Genomic DNA, 17,807 nt, shown 5'->3' with positions numbered 1-17,807 from the left:
ACAAAAGGAACAAAGAAAAAGATGATTTATCATTTGACTGCATGTATAAGATGTTGGTCAAGAGCATATCATGGAGTTCCAGTCTCATATTTAACGAAACCAAACCAACCAATATGGGATGCTCACGTATCCGCCCCAACATAGTACTCTGTCCATCACAACATGGCTACATAGTTCATAAAAAAAAACATGGCTACATACAGTAATGAATATTAAAGCAGCATGAACTAACATAGCCGAGCTTAATTCATAATACTCCCACTCCCATCATTCCAAATTGAAAGTCGTTATAGCTTTTCTAAATACATAGCTATGTATCTAAGCATAGCTAGACATGTACTCCCTCCGTCCATAGGTTCAAAGCTAGAATTGTGTTTTTTTTTCTGGACGGAGAAAGTAGTAAAAGCCATGTATCTAGGAAAGCTAAATCGACTCTGAATTTCGAGCGGAGGGAGTAGTGCATACATACATCTTGGATCTTCCTGAATCCATAACACACAGAAGGGACTTCACATCTCCTATTCTTTTTCGCGTTGATCACCAGTGGTGCTTATTGCTTCTGTTACCAACCACTTCTTGAATCCATAACACACAGAAGTGACTTCACATCTCCAGTCTTTTTCGCGTTGATCACCGGTGGCGCTTATTGCTTCTGTTACCGACCACCGCACGCCATCTCGATCTAGAGCGGCAAGAGTGAGCCTCACTGGCGTACTGCCCCCGCTCATGCCGATAAATTTCTATTCCTTGCGCCGCATTGTTGATCTTTTGGAGACCGGACTCGATAGGCACACTAACACGCTCTTCGGCGAGCAGTTCCGGCATCAAGAGCCGTTTAAACCCTTCGTGCCATGCGATGGCCTCCCCCACCGTGGGTTTCGCAGCCCACACCCACCGGCACAGCGCGTCCTGCCACTTGCCGAAGAACTCCTCTTCCAGGAGCTGCGCCATGTCCTGCACCGACACCACGGACGCCCACCTCATTACCCTGGCGAACCCGCCGTCCTCCTGCTTCGGCGGCGTGACGCGCAGTGCCTGCAGGCCGTGCCTCAGGTACGGCACGACGTGCCGGCCGACGAACTCCTCCCAAGCCTCCGGCCCGAACGCGTCTTTCCACGGTAACACCATGTCGTAGTCAGCTAAGGCGCGCGCCGTGTGCCATCCCAGCAGCGCCTTCCCGAGCTTGTGCCGCACCATCACGTACAGCGGCTCGAGCCAGCGCCCGAGGAGCGGGATCCACCGCTGCACCCAGACGTGGCACGGCTCAGGCTCCCACCGCGGCTCCCACAACTCGACGGCGGCCCACAGCTTCGGCATGACCACCTGCTCCAGGAGGCGCTGGATGGCAGGGAGCGGCAACGCGTCACCCCACGTCTCCAGGAACCGGATCATCGGCTCCGGGTCCTTGGCCTCCCACGTCTCGGCCGCCGATGCCAGCGCGGGACCCACCACCACGTCGTCGACCAGCGCTCCGTACGGCGAGACGGCCGACCCGTCGTCCAAGAGGATGTCTTTGAGCGTGGTCACCGCCTCCAGCCCGCTCGACGGGTCCTCCAGCGGTTCCCACCGCTGGAACACCGCGCGCAGCAGCGGCGCCACGATCGCGCGCGCCGTGTCCGCGAGGCGGTACGTCGTGTACTCCCGGGGACACTTCTCCTTCAAGGCTGTGAACTCGCGGATCAGCTCGCCCGTCGTGAGCGTCCCCGACGCGCTCTGCTCCTGCACCCACTTCATGGCCTTGGTGATCGCGGCCGCCGGCCTCGCGTCCCCGGGTCTCAGGTCTCCTAGCAAGCCACTCGACGTCGACGACCACCGGGCCGCCCGCGCGAGTGCTTTCTGCACACGCACGACGGCCTCGGCGGCGCTCTCCTCCAGACGTCTGGCTAGGATCTTGTCGTCGACGACGTCCCGATCGCGCTTCCGTTTCCTTGCTCCTCCGGCTTCGTCCCACTTGGGCCAGTTTTCGTCGCTGGGTGGCGGCAGCCCGTCCACTCCACCGATGATGGATCTCTCGACGCTGCCGAGGCCGGCATTCTTGGGACGGAGGGCCACCTCGATGGGAGCGATGATCCCCTGCCCGTGCCTCCCGAGGCCGCTGCCTTCCTTGTAGTTCATGCGCTTCATCATCTGCGCCACCACCGCGTTGGACGCAAGGCTCCCCGGCTCCGGCGGCGGCGACGTGGCCTGCCGAGCCGGATCCACGGACGAGGACGATGCGAGATTACGAGAATCCCCATGCTCATCGGACGACGAGACGGCCGCCGAGACAAAATGGACAGGCTTGGGGAGATCACCTGCTCCGTGTCGGCGTTTCTGCGGCGGACGCGCGCCGGAGGGACGAAGACCATCCTCGCCACGGTGGGCAGACGCGGAGTTTCGGCCCGTTCCCCACTGTGCCCAAGCTGACCTGCGGTTGTCGCCGGTGTAGCCGCGCTCGTCAGCCTCGCGGCGGTTGGTCGCGTAGCGCCAGTCGTCGGCGGCCATGACGCACACGCCGTGGCCTTCGGGGATGTATCTGAGATCTGACGCGAGAATGCGAGATGCGAAGTGGGTTTTGGGTAGCCCGGCCGGTGGTGGTGGCTGCGGCGGCGGTTACTTGTGGCACATTTTTTTTCCCGCACCGAACGTCGTCGCCGGTGCCTGCGGCCGTAATATCGTGGCTCGTCGCCTCGTCGGCGTGGAACGCGTGCCCGAGTCCGAGTAGAGAATAGGGATGAATATGGAAACCTTTTACGAGAATCCCGCTGTAAGCGATCGTTCGGTGAGTAGTGGCGTTCCTTATATATCTCGATCGTACTAGGTCCGACTACTTATCGCATCGCATGGCGACTGGCCAGGTATAATTTGTCCCGCTCGATCGCCCACGTTTTTTTGGTAAGCGGTTTGCCGACTAGGTGAATTTCCCGTACAAGTTAACTGCGCGCGTTGCTGTATTTTTGTATTTCATCACGGTAATAGACGGGATAGTTTGTGTTCACCAAATTGCAAATTGCACGATTAGGATTTGACTTCGTCGTAAAACTCAGCCCCGGAACTTTAGAGTCAAGTCTAAAATTTTGTAACAAAGTTTGATTACAGGAGGCTAGAAAGGTGAAGATGATGTTTTGACTTCGCGGAAGATGAGAAGAAGACCGGAAGCGAAGACAAGATTCCGACATTGCTCCATAGGCGAAGTCAAAATAAGTTCGATAAGAGCAAGTTGAAGGATCAAAACTAGGATAGTGAAAAAGACCACTTCGTCCTTGTAGTTTAAAGGGGTTGTAACAATCTAAGATGAGGTAAAATGATCATTTGTATATAGATTACGAAGGCTAGGACATCTATAAATATTCCCTCTGATATATACAGTACGATCATGAAATGAATACAACTTTGGCTTATGTTCAACATGGATGTTTGTGCGATTATTTCACTCAACATTTGGCCCCCACCATTTATGTGTGCTCGAAGACTCCCACGACCACAAAAAACCAATGGGTAGACAGGGCAGAAAAGTTATCTTCGGGGAAACTGAAGAAGACCCACCAGCAACGGGCGAAAACCAAAGTCTTGAGAAAGATGCACCCTAAGACCCAAATTCTTCAAAGGCAAAGGAAGCCGAAGAAGAAAGACTCAAAGAATTAGAAGATCAAATTGCTAAGGGCGCCCGTTTGGATCCTTGGAATTGAATTCATTCTAATAATTATAGGTTAGGCATAAATTAATTAAGCTAATATAGTTCTACGTGGAATATATTTGTATATTATTGTTTGTCATACAAGAGAGTTACTTATATATTGCATTTCTATTGTAGGAAAGCGATTTGAAGAGCGTGTTATAAGTTCGAAAGTAGAAACATAGCATGGTGATGTATAGAATCAATTTTTATTTTTCACCCTATAAATTTGAGATAGGCTTATATGTAAACTTGAAAAAGTTGTGGAATGTCAAATTTCAAGCCAAATAGCATGATCTATTAAGTAAAATTTCAATTCCTCCAAAATAATAGGATCCAAATGGCCCTAAATCTATTTGTGTTCCCCACACAACTGCACTCGATCTCTCTCCTATCATAAATTAGCCATATTTTAAAGTTGGGTGAAGTCAATGGTTTCAAACTTTGACTATTATACATCTTTTGCTCTAATATATCTATAAAATGTAGCAACGGTATATTTTTAGGAGACTATTTTCAAGACAAATCTAGTATAGCTACTTCCAAGCATTCAAACTCGACACATAAAAACAATTGGGTTTGGAATAGTTAGCTTTAGATAACCCAAAACGTCATTTATATGTAACTGGATGGAGTAAAACAACATCATGCTATAGAACAATCACATGTTATATGTGGAGGTACCGAAGGTAAGCAGCCTGTTCGGCAGGCCGTAAATGATCGTGGATTATTTACTGCTGACTGATTTGGTATGAGAGAAAAATATTATTCCAGCTTATAATTCACGATCATATACGAGCAAGCGATCAGGCTGAAGATAAACTGAAGAAGACTCATGCATATATGTTAGTAAGTTAGTGCCTGTTTAGTTCATAAAATTTTGCAAAATTTTTCAAGATTCCCCGTCACATCGAATCTTTGGACGCATGCATGAAGCATTAAATATAAATAAAAAATAAAACTAATTACACAGTTTAGACGAAATTCACGAGACGAATCTTTTAAACCTAATTAGACTATGATTGAGCACTAATTGCTAAATAACAACGAAAGTGCTACAGTATCATTTTCCAAAAAAATTCGCCAACTAAACAAGGCCTTAGTTGTGCGCCTGTGTTCCTAAAAAATTTGCAGAACAGCCATTTTTTACTTCTGAAACTACAGTTGGGTATAGTAGGGTGCAGGGAGCTAGGGATTGCTCTGTAGCAACGTAGTGATTGAAGTTTGCTCAATAAAGTTGCCACCATACCTTTTGCTTCTTTTTAGTGGAACAACATTTAATCTAGCTCCGATAGAAGTAAGAATTTATTATCATGAATAGATAAAAAAATGAATACCCAACCTCTCTGTATGGTGCTTTTTTTTTTGTTCTAGCGACACGTTTTTCATATTACTTCGTAAACTAATCCATATATAGTCTCAAAAGAAAGGAAACGAGGAAAATTGCAACTTAAATTTTAGCAATTGGCAAGCGGTTTATTGCTCTTTTTGTTCACATTTTAACATTCTATGTACAAAATGCAAGGAAAAACTCAAGAGGAAGGTTTGACCTTTCTTTTGGTTAATATAAAACATTTAGATATTTAGAATAAAATACTTGTCGGTGCAGAAAGTGACCAACTAGTAAATATTTGTAGTTTTGCTGTACGTTGTGATCGGAGGTGGCCTAGCACTCAATGACACAGGATTTATACTGGTTCAGGCAACGTGCCCTACGTCCAGTCGGGGTCGGTCGGTGACTTTTATTCCTGAGCCCAGGTGCTCGAAGTTTGTAGTGGGGTTACAAACGAGAAGGAGGGAGAAGGGGTGTACAAGAGGTCCGGTCAGCTCCGGTCCGAAGGGCCGAGAGTGACAGGAACTTTGCTATGAGTTAAGTGTTCAAGCGGGTGCTTGAGATCCGAACCTGACGGTTCTGTGGTTGTGAGCTATCGATCTAAAGGACTCTGATCAACTGGAATCGGTCCTTCTTGTTGGAGGAAGCGCACCCCCTTTTATAGATGAAGGGACGGTTTTACAAATGAGAGGGTGAAGGTACGTATGCTGCCGAGCCTTGTTGCCCACGCCTTCCGAGCCTTGTTGCCCACACCGGCGGATACAAGATAGTGGTTGGCGCCTATAACACTGTTGCTGTCAGCGTAGAATGGCAGAGAGGTCGTGCTGCCTTTTTCAGGGATGGTGGACGTCGGTACCTGCAAATACTGTTTGATGCCTAGAGGCATGTGAGGAGTCTCGCTATGTTCACCCGGTACGGTAAATCCTAGTGCCCATACCGCTATCGATGTCCAGAGACATGCGGGGGGTCTTACCGTATGGGAGTTTTAGCAGCCCCTACAATACTATAGAGGGAGATGTCGGCGCCTATAATACTGTTTGTGTCAGGGTGGCTGCAGAGTACTGTTCCATGCAGGGTATGGTCCCTGGTACAGTGGTTTTGACTTGTGAGCAGCCGACGAGAGGGCGATGTTCCTCTTCAGCCAGTCCTTCCGGTCGGTGACTGTGCCACCCTTCCGGTCTGTCGTTTTAGACTCTTGGGCCGAGCCTTGACGTGGAAGCCGGTCCCCGAGGGACCCTAGGTTTATGAACCCGACGATACTTATTTTTGAAAGTTTTGACAATTAATGAAAATGTGCCTTCGCAACAACTCTTTAGGAACAAGTATCCGAAGGACAAAACTATAGGAGAGGTACAACAGAAAGCAGAAGTTTCACGCTTTTGCTCTAGGACAATACAATAGGAGATGGGCCATGAAAGAATCCTTAGAGCTGTGTCACTCATAAAAGGATGGCCCTGCCCTTTCGGGAAAATAAGTCGATTGGATCTCTATCTTTGAAAGTTTAGTGTCTATCTTTAATTTATTTAATACTTCCAACTATTTTTTACATGTTGTATTACCATTGTCTTAACTCAAACATTTCATCTGACTATCAATTTCAAATAATCCATGTAGTTTAACAATTTGTGAATGATATATTATGAAAATATTTCTCATAGTGAATCTAAACATATAAATATTACGTTATCAACTTATACAATTTTTTTAAAATTAATGGTCAAAGATATAAATGTTTAACTTAGGACAAAGCTAAAAAAACAAAGGAAATATTGTGAGAAAACCACGTGCAATAGTACAACATGTGACGAGTACCACTCCATTTGTATCCTTAGATAGGGGCATTGACGGGAATTGATCAAATGGAATAACCTTGTATCAAATAATATTTCATTGGTTGGGGCAAGAATACACTCTTATATGCAGGTCATCTTTAGAGGAACATATTAATTGGACATGGTTCTAAGCATTCACTACTACATAATCCTTTTTTAGAGTCAGACAATAATGGTTTTTAGAGGTGGAAGAACAGCCTCTATTCAAGTGTCTCTATTTCTAGAGGCACATCAATGTTGGATCATCTCTATTGATTTCTAGAGATGGTTGGCAATATGGCATGCGTGCGTGCGGTTCATGGGGCCTCGTGCAAGATTGCCTTACCATTACACCACATATCTCTCGTGATTGAGTATAGGATGCTATCATTTTGTTTAACTTTCACAAATAGGGTTTTTTACCCCTAAATAATTTCAAAATAAAAAATATTTGAACTACAAATCTTAGATCTCGTTGATCACTACAATTTTGGTTTAGGATGTCTCTCCATCTGAAGTCATTTGAAAAATTCAAAACAATTAAATTTCAAAATCTGAGAACTTAAAACATAATTTAATGGTACTAAATGATTTCAAATGAAAAGATTGTCCACTAAAAGTTGTATCCTTCAAGCTCTATGATTTTGATATAAAGTTTATCTTCATTTTACATGATTCAAAAAAGTCATGAATTGTTCTGTGTTGCACATATTTTTAGAGGGAGACCACATTGTCAAGCACATCTAGAAATCGATTTCTAAAAACGGGTGGTGTTTCTAACCATCTCTAGAAATGCCAGGGTTTTTAGAGGCCATTGAAAACACCAATTACCTATAGAAATCACATGGATTCTACATCTTGTCAACGAGAGAGAACTGTAGTAACATCCTCTACAATTGTGGCTCCCCTTAGATTCTCGTGTGGTCCTATGTTTCCTCCTATTCTTACATTGTCTCCCTACCCAATTGGTTGATGAATCTTTGTTGAGAGCCACTACAAACCTAATGCTAGCATGGATTCTGCAGAGCTGGTGGTGGTGAACACAGAAGGAGACATCGAGGTGAAGGATGACTACAACAATGACAGGGAAGAGATCAATACTGCCCTAGTGGCCCTCATGACCTTGCAAGCAGAAGGCCCGATGAGTTTGATATTGCAACATTTTGGTCTAGTTTGCTTTTTGAAATTAATGGAGTTCAAGGGTTTTTTTCATCACCTAAGCTCGTTCTTCTACAAAAGGGTGTTGTCGTTTCTCATGAATAGAGAGTAACATGGTCAAACTTCAAAGAGTTGTAGATAAAATACAATTAGAATCATATGAGAATCTTGACAGGGTAACACTTCAAAGGGTTGTAGAAAAAGTACAACTAGCATCAAATGAAAATGGTGCCTGAGCCAATGCACAACACGTCAACACTGCGATAGCATCACGGTATCTCTGGTGACTCTTCTCGAGAATACAATGGAGCCCAAGTTGAAATATTTGTTTTTTTGGACAAATTAGTAAGAGCTCTGCCTTTTAATTAAAAGACATAGAGAGTATATATACAGGGTGGCCAAAGGCCAAAACAAAAATGCCCCAAAGCTCACAGCATAATAATCCTAGTAAGAAAGGAGGGGGAGGGAAAACTCATCTCCCGGGGAAGCTAAATCAATTGTCAACAATGCGCTCTTTTATGCATATCCAGATTCTCCTTGATCCACCATGCAACCTGGTGGACCGAGGAAGTATTAGTGTTAAATATCCTTCGATTGCGCTCTTTCCAAAGGTTCCAGCAGGTGTAGATGACGAGGACGTTGAAAGCTCGCTTGCGTTCTTTAGGGACGAGAGGTAGATTGTTCTCCCACCAATTGGCGATGGTGGTGAAGTTTGCATAGAGTCACATCGACCACGCCGAAGTGTTCCCATGAAGTGAAGAAACCAAAAGTACATGAGAAGCATGTTTTTTATGAGCCACTAGAGGCAAAGATTTCCTTTGCTAGATTATGCCCGTACTCTCAAAGTGCATTGGTAACGAACACAGTTATCAGGGACGACGATCATATCAATACGAAATGAACCGGCAAGAACCAACAGAACCCCATCAGAGAACATTATTGTCACTGGGCTAGGATCGAAGAGTGATCAACTCGACATCGGTGTTTGAGGTTCCCTCTTGACATCCATCCACTTCTTGATCCCAAACATCGTCTCCAATCCATGATCTGATCATGATGTCACCAACCCACAAAATTGACAAGTAGATCGCTGCACTGATCTCGTCTCCCCGCATGACAACTTGTACCAGTTGATCGATTAGTCCCTAGCGCCTTCATGGTGAGATCGTAGTCGCAGTGATTGACTATGAGTTCGTGCTGCCTAGACGCAATATTGATTCCCTGTGGAAATAACAAGTACTTCATCTGTCCTTAAATGTTTGTCGCCACGATTTGCGTGCCAATAACTTTGAGTCGATTTATAGAAAATACGTATAACATTTCTATCTCTAAATAAATTTATTAAAAAACTAGATTCAAATATCTATCCAATGATACTAATTATGTATCATAAATATTAATATTTTTAATACATATTTAGCCAAAATTATTTCTCGGGAAGCGAAAACGACAGACATTTAGGGACGGAGGGGTAGATCAATTTGGTTGCGACGGCCGTGAGCTTGTGCTGCCTAATTGCGACGCTGCTGCCCTGTTCGGCTGGTCATTAAGCTGGCTGATTTCGGCTGATTCAATAGTATTCTGTAGGGGAGAATAAGCTGAAAACGGTTGACTTGGCTGGAAAGTAGTTCAAGCGAACAGACTTAGCAAGCGGATTGTCATGGCCATCCGCGGTCACCTACCACTTTGCCTTCGACACCGGCAACATGTGACAAACACCAAAGGGTTTGCTTTGATGGAATGCCAAAGTCACACACAATTAGGGCATCCCCAATGGGATAGCTTGGTCGCTAGTTGAGGTCACTTTTGGCTGGCGTGGAGGTGAGAGAGTAGATCAAAACGTGAAACGATGGACTCGCACACTGCCCAATAGTCCTATCTTGCATGTTGTTTCTTTTCTTTCACCTTCAGAGTTTGCTTGCTTTATTTATTGTTTCATCGCCAACTCAGCTAGTTAGGTCTTCAACACTATTGAGGGCGCACTGTGTTTGGTAGAAATCCAAATTCTTGTAGAAACATTTTGGATTCAAATTCTCTCGATGATGAATCAAAATTACTTTACGAAACCTTTGAATGTTAGCCTAGATTCCGATTCCCAAATAAAGTATTTTTTTCTTATAAATATCATATAAATAAAATATGCTTAAAAAATTGAACTTTTTGTGGGTGAAGAAAAACTTCAATACGACCCATTTTAACATGTTGCACTAAGTAAGGATTATAACTGAAAATAGTGAAACCAGAATCCATGTGAAAACCAGCCTTCTCGTGTTTCGAGCTCCAATGAAGAAACTGACTGAACATTTCCCCGTTGTTGCGATTGGTACTGTTCCTGTTGTTTCTTTGTAGAATCGGAACCGAATTAGTCTTCCAAACGGCCCCTTGGTGTTCCTAACTTTCGTGTATGTTCTGCTAATAACTAGGTCTTGGTCCTTGCATTGCTATGGGCACCTAACATTTTAACGAAATAATATAACATGGAAAACATTATAAATATATTGTAGTTGATACAATTTCATTCAGCAAAAAAGAATTAAAAAAGACCATAATAAGAAATGTCGTAACTTAAACATGCATCACCTAGATAAAATAATGCTTCAATAACTCATATTTTTTCTACTTGTGAGGCTAATATACCGTGCAAGATAATCTCGTAACACCAAACACTCAAGTTGTTCTCCTCTGAACATTGGTGAGAAGCAGCCAGAGCTGACACTGCACGTCTCTAGATTGTTGTGGTGGTTACTGCAGTTTTAAAGATTTCAGATTGTTCGTTACTTTAGTAATCAAGCATGCAAGTGCGTGCATAAAGTAAACGCAACAGGGTACAATACAACCACAATCTAACCAGCGAGCGGGACAGAACTGAGCCGAATTGATCTACTTCGGCTGCGATCAGCTATGCTGGCTGATGCTGCAGCAGCCAGCCAGACAACAGCCGCTACAGCCAGCACAGTGCCTAGTGGCTAGTGCAGCCAGCCAGCAGGCAGACGCCATCTACTAGAGCTGATTTTGTTCCACAGGATTTCAAAAAATGGCGGCAATATTTGTTGACGTAACAAATGTGATTCCAGTACTAATAACAGAGTTTTCACACAAATGATCAAAGTGGCAAAAACACAGAAGATCTGATGGTGATCCCTCCCTCTGCACCATCTGCGGCCCTTTCTTGTTGGCTGCCATCACCCTTTGCCGTGGTTGCCTCTCCACAATACGCCAGCATACTCTATGTCGCACTGTCCTCGTGGATTGTGGCCCATTTGCCCTTTGCGTGCCCTATGGAATCAAACTGCAAAAAGCACAAAAACAATTTCTGCTGTACAATATCCATAAGGATGAAAAAATGGAGGACCACTGCGAATTGGATGACCGCAGTAGGCAAGGTGGGGGAATAGAGAACACATTTCTATGCAGAAAGAATAATGATAACTACAGGGGAGAACATGTGTAAAACTCAACCTGATTCAGTAGATTATCATGCCCTAATAACAAATTTCTAACATTTAGAAGGTCAAAATTGTCAAATAAACTTGTACAACAGTAGCCAAAAACATATCAACACTATGCAACTTTCATTCCCTGCATCCCAGAAATGTTCGGCGTCCCATAATTTACCACAACTTGGTGTAGGATACCTACTCGTAGCTGAGAAGCTAGCAATGTGAAATGTAACACTTAAGGATTTGAGGCGGCAGTATAACAATTTTAGCCATAGCTGTTAAGGGAAGATTGGTACTTCAACAGAACACAATCTCAGTTGCAAGCAAATATAGAAAATCAAGTAAAAACACGTTTTACCTGAAACATATATTGCACAAATTAGTGCTACTGAAGTGTGCTTATTTAAAAATGGCTACTAATTTTACAGATTGCTAAACAGTGCCATATACAGGCTTTGTTGTTGTTGTTGTTGCTGTTGCTAAACAGTGCCATATGCCTCTTCTTAAGATGGCAAATATACTAGTTTTTAGTTTAAATGCATACCTAATAAATAAGACAGTCGACAACTGCCTGCAAATGCAGCATAGAGAGTTATTCATAGCCTGAACAGCTTTGTATGACATCAAGAGCATCCATCTCTTTGCATTTGCTTTACCAATTCTATTCTTCGACTGAACTGGCAGTTTAGGAGAAGGATTTGCAGCTTAGATTCTAGGCCTTTTGTGAGGGAAAAGTCTAATTACATTGACAATAATAGTTCATTACACATTGCTGCAAACAATGGAGAGATTATCTAATCGGGAACTCCTCATTTTATAGTGTTGTCTTATGCCTAATAAGTCACATAAAAAACAGAGTGAAACATCCTTTCAGAATGCAAATACAAAAAAAGAGAGGAGATAATGCCCTTCCATTAAAAAAAGATGCCACAACTAAAATGCGTTAAAATTGTACTTCGTATTGATTTCCATGTTAAATATACACTACTTTTATGGTTCTAATTACCATGTCGAGTTTGAACTACACTAGAAAATTTTCTAATTCCATGCTTTGTATGACATTGCAGTAGTTGACCGGTAAAGTGTATCACTAATTATGGAGGAATTAAACATTTTAGCTAGTAATTTTTTTACATGAAGGCTTTAGAAATCAAACAATGCCAGACCTACAGCTATCTTGTTTTTTGCCACTTGATGTTCTCAGTCCATGGAGTTTGAAAGCTGCAAAAGTAACAAGATTCAGGACCAAGAAGAGTTACTAATAACTCATTTCCCAGGTTATTTGTTCCAAATAGGAACCAGCCATAGTGGATTATTGGCATCTTTTTTGCCTATACTAACACTAACATCAGAAATATATTATAAGCCATTAACCACAAGTAGCATCAGTTGAGCACTAGTATGTGTTTTCTTCTTCATATCGACCAAAATGATAATCAGTAATTATTTAGAAAATTATAATTTGGCCTCACTACCAGATTATACAAATAGATAATGGAAGCAAATTGGATCTGCAAAGGTCAAGATGGGGGATGAGAAGAGATGACTACCTGCAGTGTGTACTAATGAGTTGTCCTCTGAAATTAAGAATACTAGGAATCAAGGCAAATACTCAATAAAATTAAGAACTACTTAACAAGGTAATTAGTCAAGCAACCTGCTACACAGTGGATCAGGAGCACCTAGGTAACGCGATTAAACTGATTATGACACATACTAGGTAAAAACCACATGGCAAGGCATGGACACATCAAGGACTGATAGGGTACTCACCTTGGCAGGGTGGCTCGGTCTGCACAGACGAGACAAGAGTGCCGCCCTGCCGGTGGGGAACAGTGAGTGTGGCGTCGCTGAATCGATTTGGCTCCCTCTTAGCGCAGGCACCCTGACCGGAAGGCGGAGGCGCCGGGCAGCGGTGAGCGGCTAGCCACCAAAGGCGACTCCCGATCTGTCGCCCCTCTGCTGAGGGAACACAAGACCGATGCCTAGGAGAAGAGGAATGGGACGGAATCTCGGATATATTCGCGGTGCAGAACATCTAGGCGGCGGGCGCTGTACAGCCCAGCGGCTAGGCTGCCGCCCAAGCGCAACCCAATCCCCTCCCCACCCGGTGGTGCTGGGCGCCGACCCGGCGGCGCTGCTGGAGGACCCCACCTCTACGGCCAACGAGGCAAGGTCGCGGGCGGAGTAGCAGTTCCCCAACCCAACCCCGGTCCTACCCGGACGCGCTAGCGCTGAGCCTCGGCTCCTGCTGCTCTCCCCGGCCGGCACGCCCTCCGCGCCCATCGCCGCCTCATCGTCATCGCCCCGACGTTCCTGTCCGTCATCTACCCCGCGCTGTCTCCCGCCACGCAGTACACGCTCCGCGCGTGCTCCTCTCGGCCGCCTCCGCGCCTGCGCTCCCCATGTCCATCTACAACAAGCTCTCCGATGCCGTCGCCGGACTCGCCTCCTTCGTCCTACCCGCGAACGCGTGACCCGACCTGCTAAGACTCCTCTACAAATCCATCTATTCCCGGTCCTCACCGCCGGGACTTCAGGAGTCGGCCCTCAACATCCTGGCCCGGCTGCCCTCCCACGGCCCCACCTCGCAGCCGGCTTCGCCAACCTCCCCGTGTTCCTCCTCTCCGCGCCGCGGTTGGGCCCACGGGCGGGAGAGAAGGTAGCGACCGGCGGCGGCGGCGGCGGCGGCGGCGCCGGTCATCTCCATGGGTGAACGGCTCCAGGCTCCACGACGGAGATCTGCAAGAGGCGGAAGGAAATGGATATTGTAGGAACTGTCCTCTAAAAAAACATGTACACGAAACAAACCTACCTGCGTACCACTGACGGGTGGTCCCAGACGGTGCCTAGCGTCGTGACCCGCGCGTGCACTCCCGACGGAGTTTCCCGAGCGCGCTAACCTTCCCGCCTGACCAAATACCCATACTGCTGCAATATTTCCAACAAACTACGAGCCTACCCTTCCGTAGGCATCCTTCTCGCTAGACCACGGTGGCACTCTTGTGATTAGGGCGTAATCCATGGATTCTCTTGACCACCACATGATATAAATAGTAGGCTTCCCCCCACCTCATACCCTCCTTCTCTTTAAACCAGATTTTTCCCTGCTACTTCTATCCCCTCCTCCTCTCTCGTTCTCTCCCACCGTTTCCTCCCCTGGTGCTCTTCTGCCTTTGCCTTGTGAAATTACGGTCCTGCCCCTCGTGGGTCCCACCATCTCCGTTCTTACTTTGTGCCCTGCCCTGTCTCTTTTTCTTTCCCCTTCCCCTGCTCCGCAGACCACAGGAGGGGGGAAAAACTTTGTGCCTCTCCTCCGTCTTTCCTTTTGGACGGCTCAGCCCCGCGCTGACGTGGCTAGAGGCGAAGCATAGCCGTCGATATGTCGCTCAGCGATAAGCTTGAGGCGGCGCGTGTCGCTCTCGGCAAGCGCAAGGAGCGTGAGCGCGAGCTGCTGGCCGCCCAGGCGAAGGCCCAGGCCCAGCCGCTCCCGGTGCCGGCTAATGCCGAGCCGTGGAAGCCGGCTCCGGCTCGCCCACCCTCCGGCGGCGGCGGCGGCAACAAGCTCCTGGCCGGCCACCTGGCCCACGAGTTCCTCGCCCACGGCACGTTCCTGGGGCGGCGGATCGAGCCGAGCCGCGGAGCCACGGCCCCGGCTCCGGCTCCGGCGCGGGCCGAGCCGGACCCGAAAAGGAGGTACGCGGAGGTGTCGTGGCTGCTAATGGCGAGCGGGGCCCACGTCCCCGGCGTCGTGAACCCGACGCAGCTCGGCCGCTGGCTGCAGATAAAGGACTGACGGCCACGTCGGCGTCGGCGTGGCAGGTGGCGCGGCACCATTGGGGCGGGCGCCGCCGATCGACGACCGACGACGACCCGCATGCGCGGCGCCAGAGGCGGGTTGCTGCTGTTCCAATCCGTCCTGCGGAACAGGGAGAACCGGACCCGATTCTCCTGCGTCCTGCCTGCTGGAAAAAAAACAGACATCGGCCCGGCCAAGTGGTTTCGCCAATTTCCGCCGCCGCCCCTCGATCACTCGGTGGTGCTCTCCTACTCCCCTTCCATTCGGATTCTCTAGAATCTAGATCTAGCGAGATCGTGGTGTACTAGCTTTGTTTGTTTGGCGCATCGTTGTTGTTACATTACATACTTATACTGCGCTCTGTTGCCGTGTGCGTGTATCGTCATTGTATTCATCCATGCCTGTTTCTTGCATGCAATTGTGTGTGCGCGCGCGCGTGTCTCGGATATACTCCAGAAGGCTGCCGGCTTCCGCCGCTGGACGAAGCTCTGCTCATCTCGTGTAGTCGTGTTCCAGTGTGGCCGCTGTGCAACGCAACAGCAAGGCCGTGGGTTACCCTTTCGGTGCTCCGTTGCTTACCAGCTTGAAAGGTGAAACACTATTGTTTATTAGATGCATGCCTTTTGCGTGCAGGGGAGGGGAGAGGGCAGAATAGCCTACTTGCCAGGCCTCCATTACCACTGTTCGTTTCGCCATAAACGATCGTGGATTATTTACTGCTGGATAGTTTGGTGTGAGAGAAAAATACTGTTTCAGCTTATAATCCACGATCGTATATGAGCTAGCGAACATGCTGAATGTTCATGGCTGATGGTGTTCTTGGTTAACCTTTTTCGATATGGTCGGCGAGACATTCATTTGGTAGTGGAACATACCCCCACCCCAGTAAGAAAAAATCCCTCGTCTAGGTTGCAGAGAATGCACGCCTTCAGGTAATATTTTTTTTTAAGATAACAACAAAGTTCCAGCCTAAGACATGGAGCTCGAGAAAGAAATATTCAAAGAGAGAAAGAGAGCGTTGCTGATGTGTATATATAGAAAGTAGCTAGATCGATCTGGAGTTTCATCGACGACCTGCGAGTCATCCTGGTTCTCCAGCAGTCTTTCAAATTCTTGGTTGTTTATTTATTGGGGGGCAATAAGATGGGTAGGTCAGTTCCCAACTTCTTCCCAAGAGGAAGCTTGGTTGGACGTTGTTGTTGCTATGGTTTGTTTGATTGCTGGTATACATATAAATATATATAAATAAATATATAATGCCTCCAAGCGATTTGATTCCTGTACCCGCCTGGTCCATTTCAAGCTGTCATGAACTCATAATGGGTGGGGCCTGTGCTGATCTACTCGATCTTTTTCATTCATCGCCGCATTAGTGTTGGTCAATGGCTCGTGGAAGGATAATTATGGTATATGCACAAAGTCTGATTTTTTTTTTTTTGGTCTCAGGATACAGTTTTTGCTATCCACATTTTGGAGTACGGTTCATTAGATTGAGTTTGTCGTGTAAGCCTGATCGCAGCGCCCTCGTTAATTTTCTCTTTTATAAAAAATCCTGATTGATTTTGCTACACGGCTAATGTACATGTCATTTTGGTTAGGCATTAAACTATATATGCTATTGTATCCTTTCGTTCCCTGCTCCCAGCTCATACCAACAGACTGGCTACTTGGTTAGTATCGCATTCCAAAGTACACACAGTCACCCTTTGAAGTGTGTGGACATAGATGCAGAGACTCCTCTTGGCCTGCCCTGCTCATATAAGAGTTACTAATTTTGCCCACTCTTGCGATGACGAGACGTGACCCTATCCCCATCCTCTTATTTTTTCGAATTGAAAGGAATTTTATTAAAACAAAAGTTAATTGCCTTCCATCTCCATTTACATCTAACTTTCTAGAAAATAGTAAGAAAGATATGCTCGAGTAAATCTAGAGCCCCATAATGACTTTCTTAAATTATAATCTATGAAATTCATGCTTGCTTAGTTCCAATACGTCAGAACTTAGCGACGCCAATGACCATTGTCAGAGCATCACTCTCGAATCGCCATGCAATGAGGGCAGTCCTTATGAAAAAAACTAGTAGTTTCTAGAACATAGGATACCGCACCAAAAAAGTATTGCTTTCTAACCCATAGTTTCTATGAGTAATAATTATTTTCTCTTTCTCTCTCCCAACTCTATCTTCTTCCTCCAATGGAAGTGCGACACGAGCTCCCTAGAAACTGGTGGTTTCTCCCTAATGGCGATTTCATGGTTTCTTGGTGCATTGGGTCAAGAGTGGATCTGATTTCTTCATGAAGAAATCATTTCTATGATTTTTGTTCTCTTTCTTCATTAATTACGTTGCCATGTCAACGTTTTATCTACGTGGCAAGTCATTTAATGAGGATAGAAACAATCGTCAATGCACCATTGGGACTACCCTGATAGGCCCCAGACCTTGAAAACAACGCATGGTCTAACACCTCGAGAACTTCTCAAGGTGCATCTAACACATTAAATTTTAATCTAACATTTCTACCAGCCATTATGAAACTGGAGGTTTGGATAACTTTATGTCCTCGTGATATTGGAATCCAGTAAAGCAGTAACACATACTCCCTCCGTC

The 17,807-nt window shown here is 46.1% G+C and overlaps 2 protein-coding genes across 2 annotated transcripts; one reads left to right on the top strand and one right to left on the bottom strand.

Moving 5' to 3' along the window:
* Positions 1 to 69: 69 nt before the first annotated feature.
* LOC136490950 (septin and tuftelin-interacting protein 1 homolog 1-like) lies at positions 70 to 2,616 on the bottom strand. The gene has a single exon (XM_066487147.1). It carries the CDS (start codon positions 2,482 to 2,484, stop codon positions 631 to 633), a length of 1,854 nt encoding a protein of 617 aa, XP_066343244.1. The 5' UTR covers positions 2,485 to 2,616; the 3' UTR covers positions 70 to 630.
* An 11,875-nt stretch (positions 2,617 to 14,491) lies between these two features.
* Positions 14,492 to 16,503, top strand: LOC136493235 (uncharacterized). Its single transcript, XM_066489300.1, has one exon. The coding sequence runs from the start codon at positions 14,780 to 14,782 to the stop codon at positions 15,191 to 15,193; it is 414 nt and encodes a 137-aa protein (XP_066345397.1). The 5' UTR covers positions 14,492 to 14,779; the 3' UTR covers positions 15,194 to 16,503.
* The last annotated feature ends 1,304 nt before the right edge of the window (positions 16,504 to 17,807 follow it).

This window comes from Miscanthus floridulus, chromosome 11 (genome assembly GCF_019320115.1).
Source record: "Miscanthus floridulus cultivar M001 chromosome 11, ASM1932011v1, whole genome shotgun sequence".
NCBI classification, from domain to species: Eukaryota; Viridiplantae; Streptophyta; class Magnoliopsida; order Poales; family Poaceae; genus Miscanthus; species Miscanthus floridulus.
Note: the sequence above shows the minus strand (reverse complement) of the source record. Positions and strands in the feature narration are given on the sequence as shown.